The sequence below is a fragment of the Westerdykella ornata genome (assembly GCF_010094085.1).
Source record: "Westerdykella ornata strain CBS 379.55 unplaced genomic scaffold EI97scaffold_18, whole genome shotgun sequence".
Classification (NCBI taxonomy): domain Eukaryota; kingdom Fungi; phylum Ascomycota; class Dothideomycetes; order Pleosporales; family Sporormiaceae; genus Westerdykella; species Westerdykella ornata.
The window spans coordinates 213,410-230,824 of NW_022986868.1; the positions used below are offsets into that span (position 1 = coordinate 213,410).

Genomic DNA, 17,415 nt, shown 5'->3' on the forward strand with positions numbered 1-17,415 from the left:
GAGAGGGAATAGCCACGGCATTCCCTTTGCAGTAGAGCACACCGACACACCACAGATGAGGTGAAGGCGGGTATGAACAATAAAGACTTTCATATTCGCAACCGCTCGTCTAACCACAGGCTTTGTCCAACTACGCTCAAGGTCTGCCCGCTCAATGCAGTCCCAAAAGATATCCAACTTCCACACTGTCCAACCAAGGCGCGCAGCCGACAACAACCGGCCAGAGCCATCAGTCCATCGATAATACACCGGCCGACCAACGCGGCAGCAGCACAAAATCCAAAGATGCCAAGGAATTAGAGAAAAACACCCAAACATGTAGGTAAGAAGAACCGGGAATCATCGTCGTCGGCCATAGTGTGACGCTTCGTCGTAAGAAGAAGGTACGAAATCCTAGGGAAAAACTTTTACTCAATCTGTAACTTGTCAGAAGAATGGAAACGCCGTCTAGGCGAATATTGCCTAGTGTTTAGGGCAACAACAGACGTGCGGGCCGGCCTTGATCACTTCAGGCGTCGCGTCATACCGCTTGAAGTTGTCCATGAACAACCTGGCGAGCTTTTCGACCTCCTCTTGGAAATCTCCCGATCCGCTCCAGCTCCTCATAGGATTAAGGAGATCATCTGGGACACCAGGACAGCTCTTCGGGACTTGGAGATTGAAGACTTCGTAGGTCTCGTACTCTGCTTTGGCGAGCTCGCCGCTGTGAACAGCATCGAGCATGGCACGAGTATATTTCAACGGTATTCTCTTGCCTCCCTTAGATACGCTCGAGCCCACCCATCCAGTGTTGAGAAGCCATGCATCCGAGTTGTGCTCCTCAATCTTGGCGGCCAGCATCTTGGCGTAGCGCATGGGATGCAGGGCAAGGAAGGGCTGGGCGAAACAGGTCGAAAAGGTCGCCTGGGGCTCGGTAACACCGACCTCGGTGCCGGCCATCTTGGAAGTGTAGCCGGAGATGAAGTGGTACATGACCTGTTCCTTGTTGAGCTTGGAGATGGGGGGCAGGACACCGCGGGCATCGCAGGTGAGGAGGATAATGTTCTTGGGGTGACTGCTCGAGATGCAGGGGATCTTGGTGTTCTCAATGTACTCGATGGGGTAGGCGCAGCGCGTGTTCTCCGTCAGGGTATCATCATCGTAGTCGACGACACGGGTGATGGGGTCGAAGACGACGTTCTCCAGGATGGAGCCGAACCGGATGGCATTAAAGATATCGGGCTCCTTCTCAGCAGAGAGTCCAATGCACTTGGCATAGCAGCCGCCTTCAATGTTGAAAACTCCCCTGTCGCCCCAGCAGTGCTCGTCGTCGCCGATGAGGGCGCGCTTGGGATCGGCGGAGAGAGTGGTCTTGCCGGTCCCGGAGAGGCCGAAGAAGACGGTAACGTCGCCATCCTTGCCCTCGTTGGCCGACGAGTGGAGGGTCAGGACGTTGTGCTTGACGGGCATCTCGTAGAAGAGCACGGTGAAGATACCCTTCTTCATCTCGCCGGCGTACTCGGTGCCAAGAATGACCATCTCCTTCTCGGCAAAGTTGATGGCCACAGAGGTGGATGAGGTCATACCGGCAGTGTATCTGTTGGCGGGAAAGGCGCCCGCATTGTAGATGACATAGTCTGGCTGGAAATGCTCGAGCTCTTCTCGCGACGGACGGATCAACATGTTCCTCATGAAAAGGGCGTGGTAGGCGCGCGCGCAAACGACACGCACGCGGATGCGGTAGCGCTCGTCCCAGCCGGCGAAGCCATCGATGACATAGATGCGCTTGCGGGTGTTGAGGTAGTCAATGGCACGCTCGCGGTTGATGCGCCAGACCTGCCAATCACGTCATTAGCAAGAGTCGCAGAATGGAGTGTCGTTGGGCGGCACGTGGTCTGCATGCAGTGTGATGCGGGGAAGCCACGCTAAGGCATGCAGGAGCAGGGGTCGGCCATTGCCGGATGGCGCCGCTCGTCAACGTCGCGCCGCGCCAATGGTGACGTCTGCCGCCAAACGGACAGGCAAAACTGCTCAAGCAAAGGATGGGACGAAAGCGAGAAAGGAGAGAAGGCTTACATCGGTCGACATAGGCTTGTTGACCGGACCCCACCAGATTTCGTTCTCTGAAGACGATTCCTTCACGATGCGCTTGTCCGAGGGTGAGCGTCCCGTCTTCGCCCCAGAGTATGCGCAGAGAGCTCCGCTGGCTGTGATGGCCGAACCAGACTCGTAGACGAGGGCATCTTCGTAGAGAGAGGCGACGGAGGGGTTTGCTACCTGCGTAGGCATTGTCAGAGCTGTCGAAGACGATAGCACGGCCACTCGGCCAAACCGATTGAGTACTTACAATTGCTACACGGTCGTAGTCGATGTGTGCTCTGTCGTAAAGCTGCTCCTCAATCTCCGTGTGTTCCTTTGACGGTCTGTAGTGGTGTTAGCATAGAGCGGAAGTAGCAAGTGCAATTGACGTACTGGACGCCAGCCGGGTGGAGGTTGGTTCTGTTTACGCTGCTCATGTCGACGGCGCCAGTGCGAAGGGAGGAAGAATGATAGTTGTGACGATGGAAGCTGGTGGCTGCTTGAGACGCAAAATCTTGAGCTAATGGAGCTGGGTTTGTTGAGTTGGGCAAAACGGGAGCGGGGTCAGCTTGCCCTTTAATAGGCCCCATTCTACGAAGCTGGTTCGGCAGTCGATTCAGTTTCGATACGTTGTCCTGTTTAGTACGGCGTCCTGTGGGGCGCTTATTGGTCCAGGCGTCTGAGGCTGGTGAAGGCGTGAGCCGGGTATTCCCGAGCGAAAATGGGCCGGAATAATGAAAGGGTTGGGCGTTGGTGATGCGGTTAACGGTTACCTGGCGGAAAAGAGGGTTTAGTACACGGCGGAGTGTCCAGGGCATTTGCGGTATGGCAAGGGAACGAGTTGGACATCAGGATTTGCTGCAGGCTTGCTGTCGCTCTCCTGTACGGCAGATGTCATTGATGTGCGAACAGCTTGCAGGTGTGTGCAACTGCGTTCACATGACGAGGAGGGCGGAGCGAGGAGCCCAGGTGGCCCAGCTGACGACCGCGGACCCAGGGCGGATGAGCCTGGGTTTGCCCTGTGCCGAGCCTCTTCTCTGTGATGCCGAGCGTGGATTAACCAGTGTGCTTCCCCGCCTTTCAAAAGATGGAGCTTGGGGAAGAATGTGGAGTGTTGCGGATACCAGCGAAGGTTGGGGAGTGCCAGGTGTGACGTCGCTGCAAGCGGCGGATGACGATCGCGCTAAGCTGCTTTTGGCACCTCGCGTGCGTGCAGCTTAAATATGGAATTAATTCTTCGCTCTCTTCACGACGTAAAAGATACGCAGCATGTAAAGTGACAAGTCTCCCCAAAAAAAGAAAAACAGCGCAATATGTGTCCTCGATGTTTCATCCGCAGCAAAGCAATCTGAAACCCGCTGGGACGGTTTGCTGATTGCCCGTGGCTGTAAACTGTGCCTTTCACACCTCAGCTTCCGATTCCACCTCGTCCCGCGCCCACTTCCCGCCAGCGCCGGAGGGTTGCGCGATTATCTAATCCCTGTAACTGTACCCGAAGAAACGTCTCGGGTGGGCGGACGGGGAAGCCTTGGAACTCGGTACTGGTTGCGGGAGCTCTCTTGCACGGCTTTGCTCACGTCTGCCGAGCCCAGCCGCCACATCCCCAGCTGTGCGCAGTAGTCACCTGCAACGGCGGCTCCGCGAGTGGCTACCTGGGAGCTGGTCTAGGCCTACCACCGGAGATCATGAGGCAGTAACGAGAAACATAAGGGAACAGGAGAAGCATGGGAGAGTCATGACCCTCATTATTACACCTACATACTCCTCCTGTGCCGGCAGCATAATACACCCTGCATTATCTCTGTGTACATTAGTTCATCTATCCCTTTCCTCAAGGAATATCTTCGAGCCCTGTCCAGCCAATTGCCTCATCCGGTTAGGAGAGCGGGCCTGTCCGCGGCCGGTACGATTCTCCCCGACCCAACAACACGGCTCCCATTTACGCCTTATCACCACCCTCACCGTTTCGTCCTCTGGTCGCGTGCCTCTTTCTCCTCCGTGCTGTCGGACTGAGCGCTTTCTTGACCCTGCGGAGCCCTCCCAAATACAACCATGTGCAGAAGAAGACGACGGCGAAATTGAAGACAACGTACGCCCACATGATGCCGAAATCCCGCCAGATGTATCGCGGGAACACGTTGAAGCTGGCTGCGAATGCGTTTCCCGAAGCGTACTGGCAGAACCCACAGTCCCCGTTGGGCTGCCTCTCCACATATCCTCCCACCCGCTGCGCGAACCCACCCGCATATGACTGGCAGCTCTGCCCTGGCGGTGCGGGGAATATGGCCAGCTCGCTCGTCTCGCATCGGACGGGAATGCCGTCGAGCAGTAGACCCAGGAGTCCTTCCAGCAGGTACTACCCATGTTAGCATTTGCCTGATTTTGAGTGAGCGCAAGGCGGTACCTTGAAAGGCGTGAGCCAGTACATCCAGCTCCTCCAAAAGGTTGGGAGGGCTGCGTAAGGCACCACGACGCCGCAGAAAGATACAACTCCACGCTGTTAGATGACTTCCCTGGAGACTCTGCACAAGACTTACTGAAAGTGAAGAATAGCGGAACGAACAGAGACGCCAGTTGCTCATTCGGGCTGAAAGATGCAATCGCCTGCCCGAAACCGAGATAGTACAGCTCAAAGATGAGCATAAAGGCATACACGCTTGCGGATGTGTATGTGTCACGAGGGAAGAATGTCGGCCAGTACCAGCAGCACCCTGTCATAGTCAGCCGAGTACAATCAATCATAGCCCTCGACTTCACTTACAGAAAAGGGTACCGGCCACGAGACGGTAGGGAATCTCACTGAGAATGGAGCCCCACACGAAGGCAGGCCATGAGTAAATCTTCGAGCTTCCTTCTCGAGCCTCATAAAGGCTTCTGCTGTGGATGAACCGCGGCTGTAGTTGTTGGATAAGAGGTGGTGCAATAGTCAATGTCATGAAGGCGGAGAAGAGCCGTGACTGCATATCGATCTGACTATTCCCCAGTTTCCAGAAGGTGAACGAGTTGAAAAGCCCCGTGAAGATGTGCAGCAGAAACATACCGCTCACATAGACAGGGTCGCGCCACATGGCCACGAAACTCCGGTGAATAACAGTCACGAGTTGCGTAGACAGCGGCATGGCGTACTCACGATCGTCTCGGGTTTCACTGCCCGAGGCGTCCCTCCGGTCGCGGATAATACCTTGTATTTCTTCGCTCAATCGCTTGTTCTCTTCGGACGTAGCCCATATGTCCCCCCAATCCGGCCCTCTGTAGTTCGGATCTCCAGCTCCAATGGCCTCCAGCATGTATTCAGCTGGATTGGCCTCGGGCGGGCACTTCCTGGCGCCGTTTCGCTCGAGGTAGTCAAGCAGGATCCGGCTGTCCTGCCCAAGCTCGCCAAAGTATACAGTACGCCCCCCGCTCTTGAGCAGTAATAGCTGGTCGAAGTACTCGAAGAGTACCGATGACGGCTGGTGGATGGTGCACAAGATTGCCTGGCCCGCATCGGCCAACTTCCTCAGGAATCGAACAATGTTGAAAGCTGCACCGCTGTCCAGTCCGGAAGTGGGCTCGTCAAGGAACATCAGCAACTCGGGTCTGCTGGCCAACTCAACTCCGATAGTCACGCGCTTTCGCTGTTCTTGATCCAGTCCGGAGCCAACTCTGCCAATCGCCGCCCCAGCAATGTCCCGCATCTCCAATAAATCGATAATCTTCTCGACGTATTCATACTTCTCTTTGAGAGGGACTTCTCTCGGCTGACGCAGCTTTGCACTGAATCGGAGTGCCTCGCGCACTGTAGCGGTTGGCTCGTGTACATCCACTAGGTAATTGTTAGCTGAGGAACATGATCATCGTATGGGTTACATACTTTGCTCCGCGAAACCAGTAGACCGTTGGAATGAAGCAGGGAGTGGCCTTCCATCGACCAAGAAATCGCCATGCACAACGCCTACATTGTTTCTCTGTGCAAGAGTGTTGAGAAGTGTCGTCTTGCCGGCACCGGAAGCACCCATCAATGCTGTCAGCTTCCCCGGTTTGACGTAACCTTGCACGTCTTGCAGCAGGACCCGCTCCCCCTTCTCGTAAGGAATCGTATAGGTGACGTTTTGCCACGTGAATATGGCCTCATGCTTCGCCACACCTCTTTTGGTGGGGACGCCATCCTCCTTGTCACTTCCCGAGCCCTCTTTTTGGCGTGTAGCTTCGGTTGTATCGCTCTCTCCAGTCTCTTCATCTGGATTCTTTCTCGGCATCTCTATTGCCTTTTCGATTACTTTGGGCACCTGCCCTCGCTTGTATATGGTAACTGCGCCTCCACCCTTGTTAGGTTTCTGGAGCTCCATACCCAAAGCAGTGAGAAAGACGAAGAAGCCAAAGAATGCACAGATGAAGCCAAAGTTACGCCACAGATGGGACCGAGAGTATCCATATGCGACGGATATGTAGTTTGCTCCGCTAACGGTCAGCGAACTGGGAGTGCTGCCCTGGATGGTGCAAGACTGATACTGAGGACTCGCATTTGGGACCTGTGGTACGAGAAACGGTGGGACACATTGGATTTCGAGGTTGTAGAACTCGTTGGCCATAAGAGCTTCAAACCCATACGCTACAGGATTGATCCATCTGAGCCAGCTGAACCAAGGATGCATCTTGCGGGGCGGAATCAGGTATCCTGTATAGACGACAAGTGCTTGGATGGCCACTCCAGTAAGTCTCGTAGCAACATCCAAAGAGCGGACGAGCGCTCCCAGAGCTCTGAAGAAAGCATACATCGTCATGGTAAGAATCCAGAGGAAGAGCAGGGAGATGAAGAATTGTGAGGGGGTTCTCTGGAGTCCGGACATGAAATAGACAACGACGTCAAATATTATGACCTGGATTGCCACCAACGGAGTATCGACTAGGGTCTGCGCGATAGCGAAGGCAGCTGGGCGGTAGAACGAGAAGCTCTTATGTTTTAACAGGATTGGTCGGCTTACGAAAGCGGATGTCAACTCCGCCAGAGCCAGGAGCGCGTTGAAGAGAAGCATGAAGAACATAACACCGCCACGAGGAAAAACTCCTGCCGCCGTCTTCGGGAGATCGTAGAAGAGTGAGCCGACGATGAGCGCTTGGAAGAGGATTCCACCCCACTTGCCGCAGAGCGACTGCTTGTCTCCGATCATGACCAGGAACTGGCGTTGCGTACATGCCGTCACCTGCTTGTAGAACGGCAACGTGTAGTTCTTCTTCTTCGTAGACTTTGTCCGGGCAGCTCGACGTTCTTCGGCCATGGCCTCTAACTGTGTCTCGAAATCGGCAATCTCATCCAGATTGTCCTCATACTGCTTGGACTCGGTGAACGCTTGGGCAAACTGAGCAGGCGACCGAGGAATCCGGTCCTCCCATCCGTCTTTAATATTCCGTTCATGCTCGTCCGTCACAGACGTCAGGAAATCTGCCGTGGTCCATCGGTCCGGCTGCACAAATCCCAGATCTTTGAAGTATGCTGCTGCCTTCTCCGTCGGACCAAAGTAGCAGCACCTTCCTTTGTCGATCAGAAGAACTTTGTCGAAAAGTTCGTAGAGCGATTCTCCTGCTTGGTAGAGAGCAACAGAAGTCGATATGTGAGCCATATTAGTGAGAGACCGCAAACTCTGGACATATTCCAAGGCTGTTGATGAGTCTAAGCCTCGCGTAGAATTGTCCCATGATTGTACCGAAGCCTTTGTAATCATTGCCTCTGCAATGCTCACTCGCTTCTTCTCTCCTCCAGACACGCCTCTGACCAGCTCATTGCCCACTTTCGTGTTCATTGTGTGCTCAATCCAGAATAGCTTCGAGACTACACGCAAGAATTCGCGGACATAGTCACTCCTTGACTCGCCCTCTTTGCGCGAGCTCTTGTCCGGCGTCCTAGTCTTGAGAGCGAACTTAAGCGTATCTTTGACTTTGAGCGTCGCATAGTGTAGATCATCTTCCGGATTGTACAGCACCTCGGAGCGGAACTTCTTCTTCATTTCCTTTGCATCAGTGCCACCATAAGTGACTTCACCGGAGATGCCTTCAAAGCCAAATCTCTGATTGCCGATGACTTTCAAGAATGTACTGCAACCTGCTCCCGGACGGCCGAGCACTAACAGCATCTCGCCGGGTTTGACGCAACCGGAGAAGTCATCTATGAGCGTTGGTACGGGCGGCCTCCCCGCAGCTCGTCGCGGGCCCTTGGTAATGACATTTCTGAGGAATCGAGGCAGTGTCAGGAATATGTCGCCAACTGTAGGTTGCAATGCCGCACCCGCACCCATTCCTCGAATCGTCAAATGTTTAAACACCAACCCAACGTGGCGTGTCTTCTCTTCCTCGGAGGCCTCCTGGCGGGTCCTACCAAACATGCGGGACAGCAGTCTATCGATCTCCTCCTGCTCGTCATGGTGGCTCGAAACCGTGGTCGATGTGCTTTGCCGAGATAACGAAGCGGTTCTACGCCTTGACAAGACCCTGAATATATCATCTTCGCCGAGGGATTTAGAGTGCGACCTCTCAGTATGAGGGCGCGGAGGTGCGGAGGAGGCCGGTTTGAGGGCAGCATAACATTCCTCCCCTTCTTCCTCGCTGCCACTTGAAGACTCACGGTCATGGTCCTCTTTTTCCCTTAGAGAGTTTTCTTCTGATGGCGTAGCATTCGCTTGTGAGGAAGCTATCGCAGTGTTCTCCGACGTGTTGTTGGAATATGAACTGTCGGTCACTGTCGCGCTCTGTGTCACAGGTGCCCCTCCGTTGGTAGGGGTTTGGTTGGCGACATAGTTCGCAGAATCAAGCTGGATGGCTTGTTGACGATCGAGCTCACTACTCCCCTGTCCTTCGGGTCCTATGTAAGATCGTGATCGGGGAGGCTCGTGCGGTGTCTCAATCCATCCACCAGGTAGCTCCTCCACGTGCGGCGTCGGGTGCTCTGAATGAGAATCCATGGTACGGATCCGGGCTCTCAGGAGCGTCAGGAAATAATTTCAACAACCGAAAAGAACGACTCTTTACTCAAGAATGGCATCTGTGTTCAACCCGTTAAGGACGTTTATTGTCTTTGAAACACTCTGTGTGATGACAAGGTCAACACTAGGTTGGAGTTGACTGTCTGGAGTAGGGGGCGACAGGAACATGGCAACTGCCCTTTTTACGGGTGCGACGAAGGAAAGTGCAAAGCCGCTTGTAAGCAGGCGGTCCTTCGATGTCTCCCATCCTTATGTTACTGAAGGCAATAATGGTTAGATCCGCCTAAACCCGTCCGTTGTACATGTCCTCGACGTCATACTGCGGTGGCGCCAAGCCCCAACCATTCTACGCTATGAAATACTGTATAGTCGCTTCCGGATGTCGAATCCCGATGCGTCTGTCAACTCTTATGTCTACGAACTGCAGGCAGATCGGAACCTCCATTCCGATCCCCATGTATTTTCATCCGAGTTCGTCCATCCTTTTGCCCCGCGTTGTCGTTGAGATGTTCACCGATTCACTTGTGCTACCGTGTTCGGCCGAGCTGGACCCGCGTAGAGGGCTAACAGTACAGATCACAGGACTATCTAGTTGTGTCATTGTAGTAGTGCAACCGTTTTGAAAGCTTTGAACGATGAGCCAATCATCGGGTCTGCAGCGGCACTTCCTTCTGGGATAGAGGCGTGGTGCAACATGCACGTACATCTATCTAACCGGTAGTTGATTACTTTAGAAAATCAAGAGGCTCATTGCCTGAAAGCTACATGCCTCGATATCACCTCTTCCCCTCGACTTTCAACCCTTATTTCGACTCCTAATGCGGCATCACCCCTCCAGGAAGCGTCTCGAGCCCTAAAAGTCGGCATGTCAGCACAAACGGTCTCACTCACCACCCAGCTCGAGCTCTCCAATGCTCAGGCCCACTTACACGTCTCATCGCCCACATCCTCAACCATAGTCTGCGGAACCCTACACTTCATCGCCTCCTCAGGCGTCTGATCAAGCAACTCTTTGCACTTGGCATTATCGCATCTCGCATCCAAAGCCCGCTGAAGGGAATCTCCTTTCCAGCCGAAGAGGTAGTCGCCGTGATTACCATGCCCAGTCCTAGACCTCACAATCAGCTCTGGATTTCCCTTCATTACTGAACGTTTCACTTACGCATCACCCATGGAAAACACAAACGGCTGACTCCCATCTTCGGGCCACAAATCCTTGTCATTATACGGCCTCGTATCGAACATGACCTCATACATCAACTGCGGCAAATGCACCGGATGGCTGTCGGGACACTTGCCCCTCTGCAACTCGGGCGTATACGGCCTCTTGACCACGGGTTCCTCATAAGGCTCAAATGGGATAATCGAGTATGCTACATGGCTCTGGTGATCCGGCGAGTCGAGATTCACACCGTCCCAGCAGGTGGGGAAGGTGACTTGGGTGCGGATACCGCCGGGACACGGGTGGTCAGGCAACGATTTTGTGTCATTCCCAGTGCAAGGGGCGCCACCGAAGGGTCTGAAGTTTTCGCCTTCGAAGCAACGGTGGCAGATCCCGCGGGACGAACCTGTGTTGTTGCGAAGGGCGGGGTTGCCAGCGAGCATGCGGAAGCCCTGGTAGAGTGTAGGTATCAGCCCGATTCTACTTTGTCTGGGGTTTGTATACTGACCGGCTTGAAAGCAGTGACATTGCTCACGCCATCATATGGCGGAATATAATACACCGTCATCCCACCCCTCTGTCTCAACCCCTCATTCTCAAACTGCTGCACCCGCCTAAACGTCCCATTCCTCGCCCTGAAATACAGAGCCGCAGTCCAGTAGTTGCTAAAGTCCTCGGAGAAGGTGCAAGTCGTGCATGTGGACCGCGAAGGTAAATCATGCTCGACGGGCTTCATGTCCGCGCGGAAGGAATTCCCGCCGACGATCTGGTGTACGTGCGGAGTGCCGACTTGGCCTGGGTTGACGAGTGGGTCGAGCCGCTCGACGACGAGTTGGGAACAGCCGAAGCGGAGCATGTGGGCGGTTTGGGCGGCGGCGGTGCTCGCGAGGGCGAGCAGAGTTAGGGGAGAGCGCATCTTGGAGGTGGTGACGCCTAGCTTTGACCTCGCTGGTGAGTCGGAGAGGTAGGGTATCGAAGTAGAATTAAGGCAACATGCCTTATATGAGCAGTCATGGCATTCTCAACATCCTGTGGGATACTTTCTCGCGATAGCCTCTTTGCCAATCATGTGGGGCAAATCAAACTGCCGCTACAGCGAGCCGCACATATCAATCTAGAGGCTGGCCATCTGGTACCAGGAGTAGCGGTTTTGTGTTACGTCCAAGGTAGTTGTTAATATATCGGTAGCCGTTGAGTTGATGGATGGGATGACTAAGCGACAGGGGATGGTGCCTAAGGCGAGAGATTCCATGAGTATTGGGATCTGTTGAGTAGGCGATATCTGGGAATGTTGATGTGGTTTTTGGGATTTACCGGGAGTAGATGAGATCGGCTTGCCCTGTGGGATGTACAACGATTTTGCAAGTCCTGCACATCATTGTATCCACTGTATATGCTAAGTTCTTTCAACAATCACGCAGTTGAAAGCTTCAACTATGCTGTCAGAGGTATAGCAAACCCACTAAGCTTTGTTAGCTGACATCGAACTTGTAAGTGATGTTACTTACTGTAGCATAGACAGAAGTAGAACCCCCACTCGAGAATGCCTGTTGGCAACGCCCTGTGTCAACTACGAAGGACCAAGCGGAAGAGCACCCTCTGTTCTGTCACCAAGGTCGAAATCTACCAGTTGGTACTCCATAAAGGCATCCCCGCTGTTAGAGATCATTCTATTTCTGTTACTAATGACATGGATACCATAGTACTAGAAAAATCACAACATCCAGCCTCGATGAGACCAATTATGCTAAGCCAGAATGCCACGTCCTTAGGGTGAACCTAAACAGACCCAAACAATCATTGCAGACCGAGTTGCTGGCCGTGGGACCGAACATTGCAGCGTCAAAAAGCGTGCGAGCGGGCCACTGGTGGATCTCCAAGCCTACTATACAATACTTGTCATCAATGGACCCAGGTTGTGTGCGACCGCGGGTCATATCCCGCCCCATTCTGATCGGCATCATTTGATTCGCAGAGGGACAAGAGTTCAAGATTGAAGCGAAGTTGCTCAGGTGGATCGGTAGCAAGGCTCACTCGCTGCCCATTCAATGACATTGAAGGTGGACAGTAAGCCACGGTGGGCGTTTCCCGTTCCAAGGAAATACAGCCGAGACTGCCCGCGAGATCCAAGTCCTCTGGCTCGGACTCACGGGCAGAGGCCACATGACTAGGTCGCGTTTCGGATCGGACTCCTCTAACGTATGCTTGCCAGCTCCGCTCAAAATCTTCCAGAGACGCTTCCTTTGCGTTGAACCAGGCCTCGTACTCCTCCCAGCTGATTTCCTCATATCCGCTGTACATGGATCGGACGCCAGTTTCAAGCTGCTCCCTCGATGCTTTGTACTGCTGATCTAAGCATTCCTGACAGCAGAAAGGGAGACCCATTCGGCCCTGAAATGGCTCCACACAATTCGTGCCGCACTCTTCGACGATGTCCGTTCGAATACGATGGGAGCAGCTGAGCTGGTGGTAGAGGCGACCGGCACAGTTGTGGAAGCGCTTCTTGTTGGGTGTTGCTACAAAACTGGGCAGGTTGAATTTTGGGTTGATGAACGGCTGATTGCCGGTGGTGTGTTCCCCAGTCTCCGGAAGTGGTCCAAATCCGAAACGACAGTCCATAACGTCGTCCGAGTGGCCGATCGTGTCGGTGGAGACATTCGGCTGTACAGACTTTCGGGAGCCGAAGGCGCTTTGAAACTCCATTCTTCTGTTGGTATATAGGGTAGGGCGGGTTCACGTTACTGATTGGTAATGGATTGAGGGATCCCGAAAAGATGTTCCGCAAAACGGTAAAAGAAGGGTAAGTGAATCTATGGTAGCAGCCGTCAGTTACTGCGGCAGCCTCGTGCAAAGCGGAAAGGCTTCCACAATGTGGTTCTCCGTGCCAGGTTCACATACATTCACAGTAAGAGCGAGTGGAGCAACTCCGCATGATCCAACCAAATAGCGAGATGGGATAGCAAGGGGATGGGCGGAGGGATAGCGATGCTTAGAGATGGGGGGTGTTATTGCGATTGAAAGCGAAGGTGAGGATATAGATATATACGGGGCGTGTCTTCGAGCGAGGCAGCGGGGATGGAAGCAAGAAGAAGAGACCCAGAGTGAGGCAGTCGCGGAGGGGTGGGGCCATCGCGCGGACAAACAAGCCAAGGGCGACGCGACGAACGCTAGTCCGTGAGTGGTATAGCGGGGCCATATTTGCCACCCGTCTTTTCCTGCATCACCAACTACTCGTGAGGTGGGCTGGACAGCAAACCTGTGACTGGGACGAACTGCTTCAGAGAAGGTCTATTGAAAACAACGAAGTTCTGCTTATGAGAACGTAAGGGATTGGTTCTGCCCAGGTTTCTGTGGTCTAAGCAGCCTCGATACCAGACTGCGTGAAGATCGTTCCTATTTGAGGAAAACACACTTCGGACTGCTAGTAAACCTCCCCAAGCTCCATGGGATTCGCATGCACATATCTAATACTCTCATTCATTCGGCACAAACGACGTGTTGCATGGTCTGGAAAGGCACGGTATGGGGCATTTTCAGACATCCTCTTCTCTTTCGCGGATTACCCACGCGGTCGTTGTAGACCGCCTAGGATTGTGACAGTAACACGTCGACATAGCTGGCAAAGGTTGAATCGACCTTCGGATGGTGGTGAAGGTACTCTAGGCTAAGCCAGTCGTCCTGGACTTCATACTCCACATAATCGACATTCGCTGACACAGATACTCCACAACCCTTCTACGTTTGTTCTCCTGCGCTAGAAGAATCTCTCAGTTGTGTCTGGGTGCTGAAGCACTGAACATTTGAGGCCCCGTGAGGCCGGTTCTGGTGAGGAGAACGCGACAATCATGTGCAAGCGCAGCCGAGAGTGTCCAACTTCAACCATCTAAGAATGAACTGAGTATGCCTTTGAAACTGCCTCCTGTAGTATTACGCACAAAACATATTTTGCTTCTGTACCCATCTAACAAGCGCCAAAACCCAGTCTAGTATACGCCGTTTTTCATCCCAGTGACCTTGACAGCAAAATATAATCCTTGCCCTTTGCCGAGTGTTCACGGCACTACACCATCTGAGTTGGTTTCGCCGGAGCTTGATAGTAATATGCCGGCGGCTCCACTTGGGAAGCAAACTCGGCACCTTGAGGTTTGTAAGCGGTGGTCTGGTTGTAGGTCGTCTCCTCCCGGTAAGGTGCAGCGTTCATGAACGCGGGAGGATGGTGTCCGGCCGTTGGCGTGATCGGTGCTCCAGAGGGGTTATAGGCGAGCGCGTATTGGCCGCGTTTTCCTTCCCTCTTCGCCTTCCGGTACTTTACGATCGCGTAGATGAGCAGGCCGACAAAGGATAAACTAGGGGCTGTCAAAACACCACACAACATTTCGGACAATGGGGAATCAAGAACGTACAGGCAGAATAAAACAAATATGAGTCCCAATGCGCTGGCGCCATTGGCCACAGCAACAGTCTCCATGATGAGCACGCCTACCCAGAATCCGGTTTGGGCGCTGGTCATGACCAGGAATGTGTTCGGTGTCAATCTATCGCGTAGGAACAGGAGAATGGCCAGGATATCCAGCAGGAGCACAATGACCGTCATGAGCATGAAGAGAACGATGGAGCTAGGTAGACTGTCAGCCTCATATTCGCCCTACAAGCAGCAGACCTACTGAGTACGGGGAAGCCCCTTGCGCCCGTCCCCTTGGTCCTTCAACACCTTAATCGCCCAGCTATAGGCGGCAATGATAAAGACCATGATGCATATTCGCAGTATCCAGAAGGGTATCAAGATGCGCTTCTTCCAAACGACGGGTGCTTTCACGCCGATGCCCATGATGGCGATTGTTGTGTTATGACTTCAGGGGTCACTGTGCAGAGTACTAAAGATGTAGGAAATAATACTCAATCGGCCTGTTCGCCGCTCGAGAAGGAAGAGTGAGAGGAAGAGGCACAGGTATAAAGCGGTGGGATGGAAAGTGGCACAATTAAATATGATAAAAGATGTCCATGATGAAACGCGTTGGGGTGCCACTCATCCTTGGGAGGCGCGGGTGGTGAACGTGCCTGCCCAGGCGTCGATCCAAAACCCATGCCAGTTGGTGAGCTTTTACGGAGTACTGTGTACGTTAGTCGTCATGGTTGCTCTGCGCCGTCATTAGAAACGAGTTTCCTGTTACGTATCCTGTAGGAGAAGGAGCGCGCGAATGATTTTGAAGTCTGCAAAAGTTCGACCTGGACAATCCCCTTCCTCGGTTTATCTGAACTAGACTAGGAGAACTGGGGAACGCACAGCCGCGCCAAGAATAACCAGCCACCTGGCGATAAGCGATAAGCTGAGGGGCTGGAGCACTTGAGAGCACCCAGTTGGCCGCCCAGGTGACTCGTCCTCCTGACAACCACCACTCACTGACTGCTACACCTCTCACTTTCCCTCCCTTCCACCGCCGCTCATTTCTGCCATAATCTGTCTTCACCGAGTGCTATGGGGGCCAACCAGTCGAGACCATCGGATGTAGCTATCCAAGAGAAGCTTATCGAAAGGCTTCAGGCTCTCCAGACAAAGGATGACCTCTCCGTGAACGAGAAGGAGGGATATGTCTGTGTAGAGAATACTACCAGTCAGAGGAGTGGGTTTTCAAGCTCCACGCTTGAAGGAGTGAACTACACGTGTAAAGGCACCAACCCCTTAGCCTCGAAGTCGGTGCCCCATGTCCACAGTGTCTCCTCTTCCACTATTCAAGAATGGGAGAAGGAGCTCCTGGCAGACGCTAAGGTGATTACATATTGTCACCTAGACTGACTCCGATCACCCCAACTAACATCACCCAGAACCGCCTCGCCTTATCAGCCCTCACGACCAACCCTGCGACCTCCATCCTCACCTCCCGCACCGCAACCATATCCGACACGCACAACTTCAACATCCGCATTCCCCAAGAAGGATCCCCAGTGACCAACCAAGCTTCCTCCGGCAGATGCTGGCTCTTTGCTTCCACCAACATCTTCCGCCTGGCCATCATGAAGAAGTACCGTCTTTCCTCCTTCCAGCTCTCCCAATCCTACCTCTTCTACTGGGACAAGATCGAAAAGGCGAATTACTTCCTGGAAAACATTCTCGATACCGCCGGCGAGGATATCGATAGCAGGCTGGTGCAGACGCTGCTGGAGAGTCCCGTCGGCGATGGTGGACAGTGGGACATGGTAGCCAACCTCGTGCTGAAATATGGTCTTGTGCCGCAAGCGCTGTATCCCGACTCTTACAATGCGCTCAACTCCTCCGCCATGGACCGCCTCATCACCACCAAACTCCGGGAGAACGCGCTCCAACTCCGTCGCCTCGCCACCTCCAACGGCAAGGACACCAAGTCCGCCATCGCCGCCGCGAAGCAGAAAATGCTGCGCGAAATCCACCTCATCCTGACCCTCATGCTCGGCCCCCCACCACCCCCTAACGAGCCCTTTACCTGGGAATTCTACGACAAGGACAACAACCTCTGCACCGTCAAAACGCGCCCCATCGCCTTCGCCAAGGAACTATCCGACAACAGGACCATCCGAGCGCTAGGCGGTACAGACGTGCACTCGCTCTTCTCCCTGGTCAACGACCCTCGCAACCCCTACAACCGCCTCCTAAGCGTCAAGCGTCTGGGTAACGTCTACGAAGGCCGCCCCGTCACGTACGTCAACGTGGACATGGCCACGATCAAGAAAGCCTGCGTCGACATGCTCAAACGAGGGATGCCCGTCTTCTTTGGCTCGGACGTGGGCAAGTACTCGGATTCCAACAAGGGCATCATGGATACCGCTCTGTTTGACTACGAGCTCGGCTTCAATGTCAAGCTTGGTATGACGAAGGCCGAGCGGCTGCAGACGGGGGAGTCGCTGATGACGCACGCCATGGTCTTAACGGGGGTGCACGTGAAAGACGGCAAGACGGTGAGGTGGCGGGTGGAGAATAGTTGGAGTGACAGGGTGGGCGACAAGGGGTATTTCGTCATGACGGATCAGTGGATGGATGAGTTTGTGTATCAGGCGGTTGTGGACCCGACGGTGGTGAGTCCGGCCGTGAGGAAGGTGTTGGAGCAGAAGCCCAAGATGTTGGAGTTGTGGGATCCGATGGGCGCGTTGGCATGAGGGGAGTGAATGGTAGTGTCTTGGGAGCGGATTGGGGGGCTGGTGGTTCTTTCTATGGTGGGTTTCTAGCGGGACTACTGATATCTGTTGCGGGAGCGTAGGCGTTGGATA

The 17,415-nt window shown here is 53.8% G+C and overlaps 6 protein-coding genes across 6 annotated transcripts; 1 reads left to right on the forward strand and 5 right to left on the reverse strand.

Annotated features, from left to right (window-relative positions):
* Positions 1 to 462: 462 nt before the first annotated feature.
* On the reverse strand, positions 463 to 2,495 carry EI97DRAFT_443867 (ATP-utilizing phosphoenolpyruvate carboxykinase; the record flags this gene model as incomplete). Its single annotated transcript, XM_033799861.1, has 4 exons — positions 463 to 1,815; positions 2,056 to 2,256; positions 2,327 to 2,402; positions 2,452 to 2,495. The coding sequence occupies 4 exons, from the start codon at positions 2,493 to 2,495 to the stop codon at positions 463 to 465; spliced, it is 1,674 nt and encodes a 557-aa protein (XP_033652226.1).
* A 2,155-nt stretch (positions 2,496 to 4,650) lies between these two features.
* Positions 4,651 to 9,386, reverse strand: EI97DRAFT_96847 (ABC drug exporter AtrF). The gene is made up of 2 exons (XM_033803246.1): positions 5,912 to 9,386; positions 4,651 to 5,863 (listed from the first exon to the last, which is right to left on the reverse strand). Exons 1-2 carry the CDS (start codon positions 8,991 to 8,993, stop codon positions 4,812 to 4,814), a joined length of 4,134 nt encoding a protein of 1,377 aa, XP_033652227.1. The 5' UTR covers positions 8,994 to 9,386; the 3' UTR covers positions 4,651 to 4,811.
* Positions 9,387 to 9,733: 347 nt separating this feature from the next.
* Positions 9,734 to 11,330, reverse strand: EI97DRAFT_96981 (uncharacterized protein). The gene is made up of 4 exons (XM_033803247.1): positions 10,685 to 11,330; positions 10,177 to 10,628; positions 9,944 to 10,122; positions 9,734 to 9,867 (listed from the first exon to the last, which is right to left on the reverse strand). The coding sequence occupies exons 1-4, from the start codon at positions 11,090 to 11,092 to the stop codon at positions 9,830 to 9,832; spliced, it is 1,077 nt and encodes a 358-aa protein (XP_033652228.1). The 5' UTR covers positions 11,093 to 11,330; the 3' UTR covers positions 9,734 to 9,829.
* An 820-nt stretch (positions 11,331 to 12,150) lies between these two features.
* EI97DRAFT_343814 (uncharacterized protein) lies at positions 12,151 to 12,831 on the reverse strand (the record flags this gene model as incomplete). The annotated part of the gene is made up of 1 exon (XM_033794757.1): positions 12,151 to 12,831. A coding segment is annotated over one exon (681 nt), but the record flags the coding sequence as incomplete, so codon positions are not given.
* A 981-nt stretch (positions 12,832 to 13,812) lies between these two features.
* Positions 13,813 to 15,400, reverse strand: EI97DRAFT_502528 (uncharacterized protein). The gene is made up of 3 exons (XM_033802751.1): positions 14,841 to 15,400; positions 14,580 to 14,792; positions 13,813 to 14,522 (listed from the first exon to the last, which is right to left on the reverse strand). Exons 1-3 carry the CDS (start codon positions 15,002 to 15,004, stop codon positions 14,237 to 14,239), a joined length of 663 nt encoding a protein of 220 aa, XP_033652230.1. The 5' UTR covers positions 15,005 to 15,400; the 3' UTR covers positions 13,813 to 14,236.
* A 252-nt stretch (positions 15,401 to 15,652) lies between these two features.
* Positions 15,653 to 17,304, forward strand: EI97DRAFT_459969 (bleomycin hydrolase; the record flags this gene model as incomplete). Its single annotated transcript, XM_033801062.1, has 2 exons — positions 15,653 to 15,943; positions 16,000 to 17,304. The coding sequence occupies 2 exons, from the start codon at positions 15,653 to 15,655 to the stop codon at positions 17,302 to 17,304; spliced, it is 1,596 nt and encodes a 531-aa protein (XP_033652231.1).
* Positions 17,305 to 17,415: the final 111 nt, after the last annotated feature.

Bases quoted from the DNA above. Each gene is read 5' to 3' on its own strand.
- EI97DRAFT_96847 (XM_033803246.1), bottom strand. From the start codon at position 8,993: ATGGATTCTCATTCAGAGCACCCGACGCCGCACGTGGAGGAGCTACCT. The intron at 5,864-5,911 runs GTATGTAACCCA...ACAATTACCTAG, and splicing joins TACTGGTTTCGCGGAGCAAA to TGGATGTACACGAGCCAACC.
- EI97DRAFT_96981 (XM_033803247.1), bottom strand. From the start codon at position 11,092: ATGCGCTCTCCCCTAACTCTGCTCGCCCTCGCGAGCACCGCCGCCGCC. The intron at 10,629-10,684 runs GTCAGTATACAA...ACACTCTACCAG, and splicing joins ATGTCACTGCTTTCAAGCCG to GGCTTCCGCATGCTCGCTGG. The intron at 10,123-10,176 runs GTAAGTGAAACG...TGTGAGGTCTAG, and splicing joins GTGTTTTCCATGGGTGATGC to GACTGGGCATGGTAATCACG.
- EI97DRAFT_502528 (XM_033802751.1), bottom strand. From the start codon at position 15,004: ATGGGCATCGGCGTGAAAGCACCCGTCGTTTGGAAGAAGCGCATCTTG. The intron at 14,793-14,840 runs GTAGGTCTGCTG...CAGTCTACCTAG, and splicing joins AAGGGGCTTCCCCGTACTCA to CTCCATCGTTCTCTTCATGC. The intron at 14,523-14,579 runs GTACGTTCTTGA...GACAGCCCCTAG, and splicing joins ATATTTGTTTTATTCTGCCT to TTTATCCTTTGTCGGCCTGC.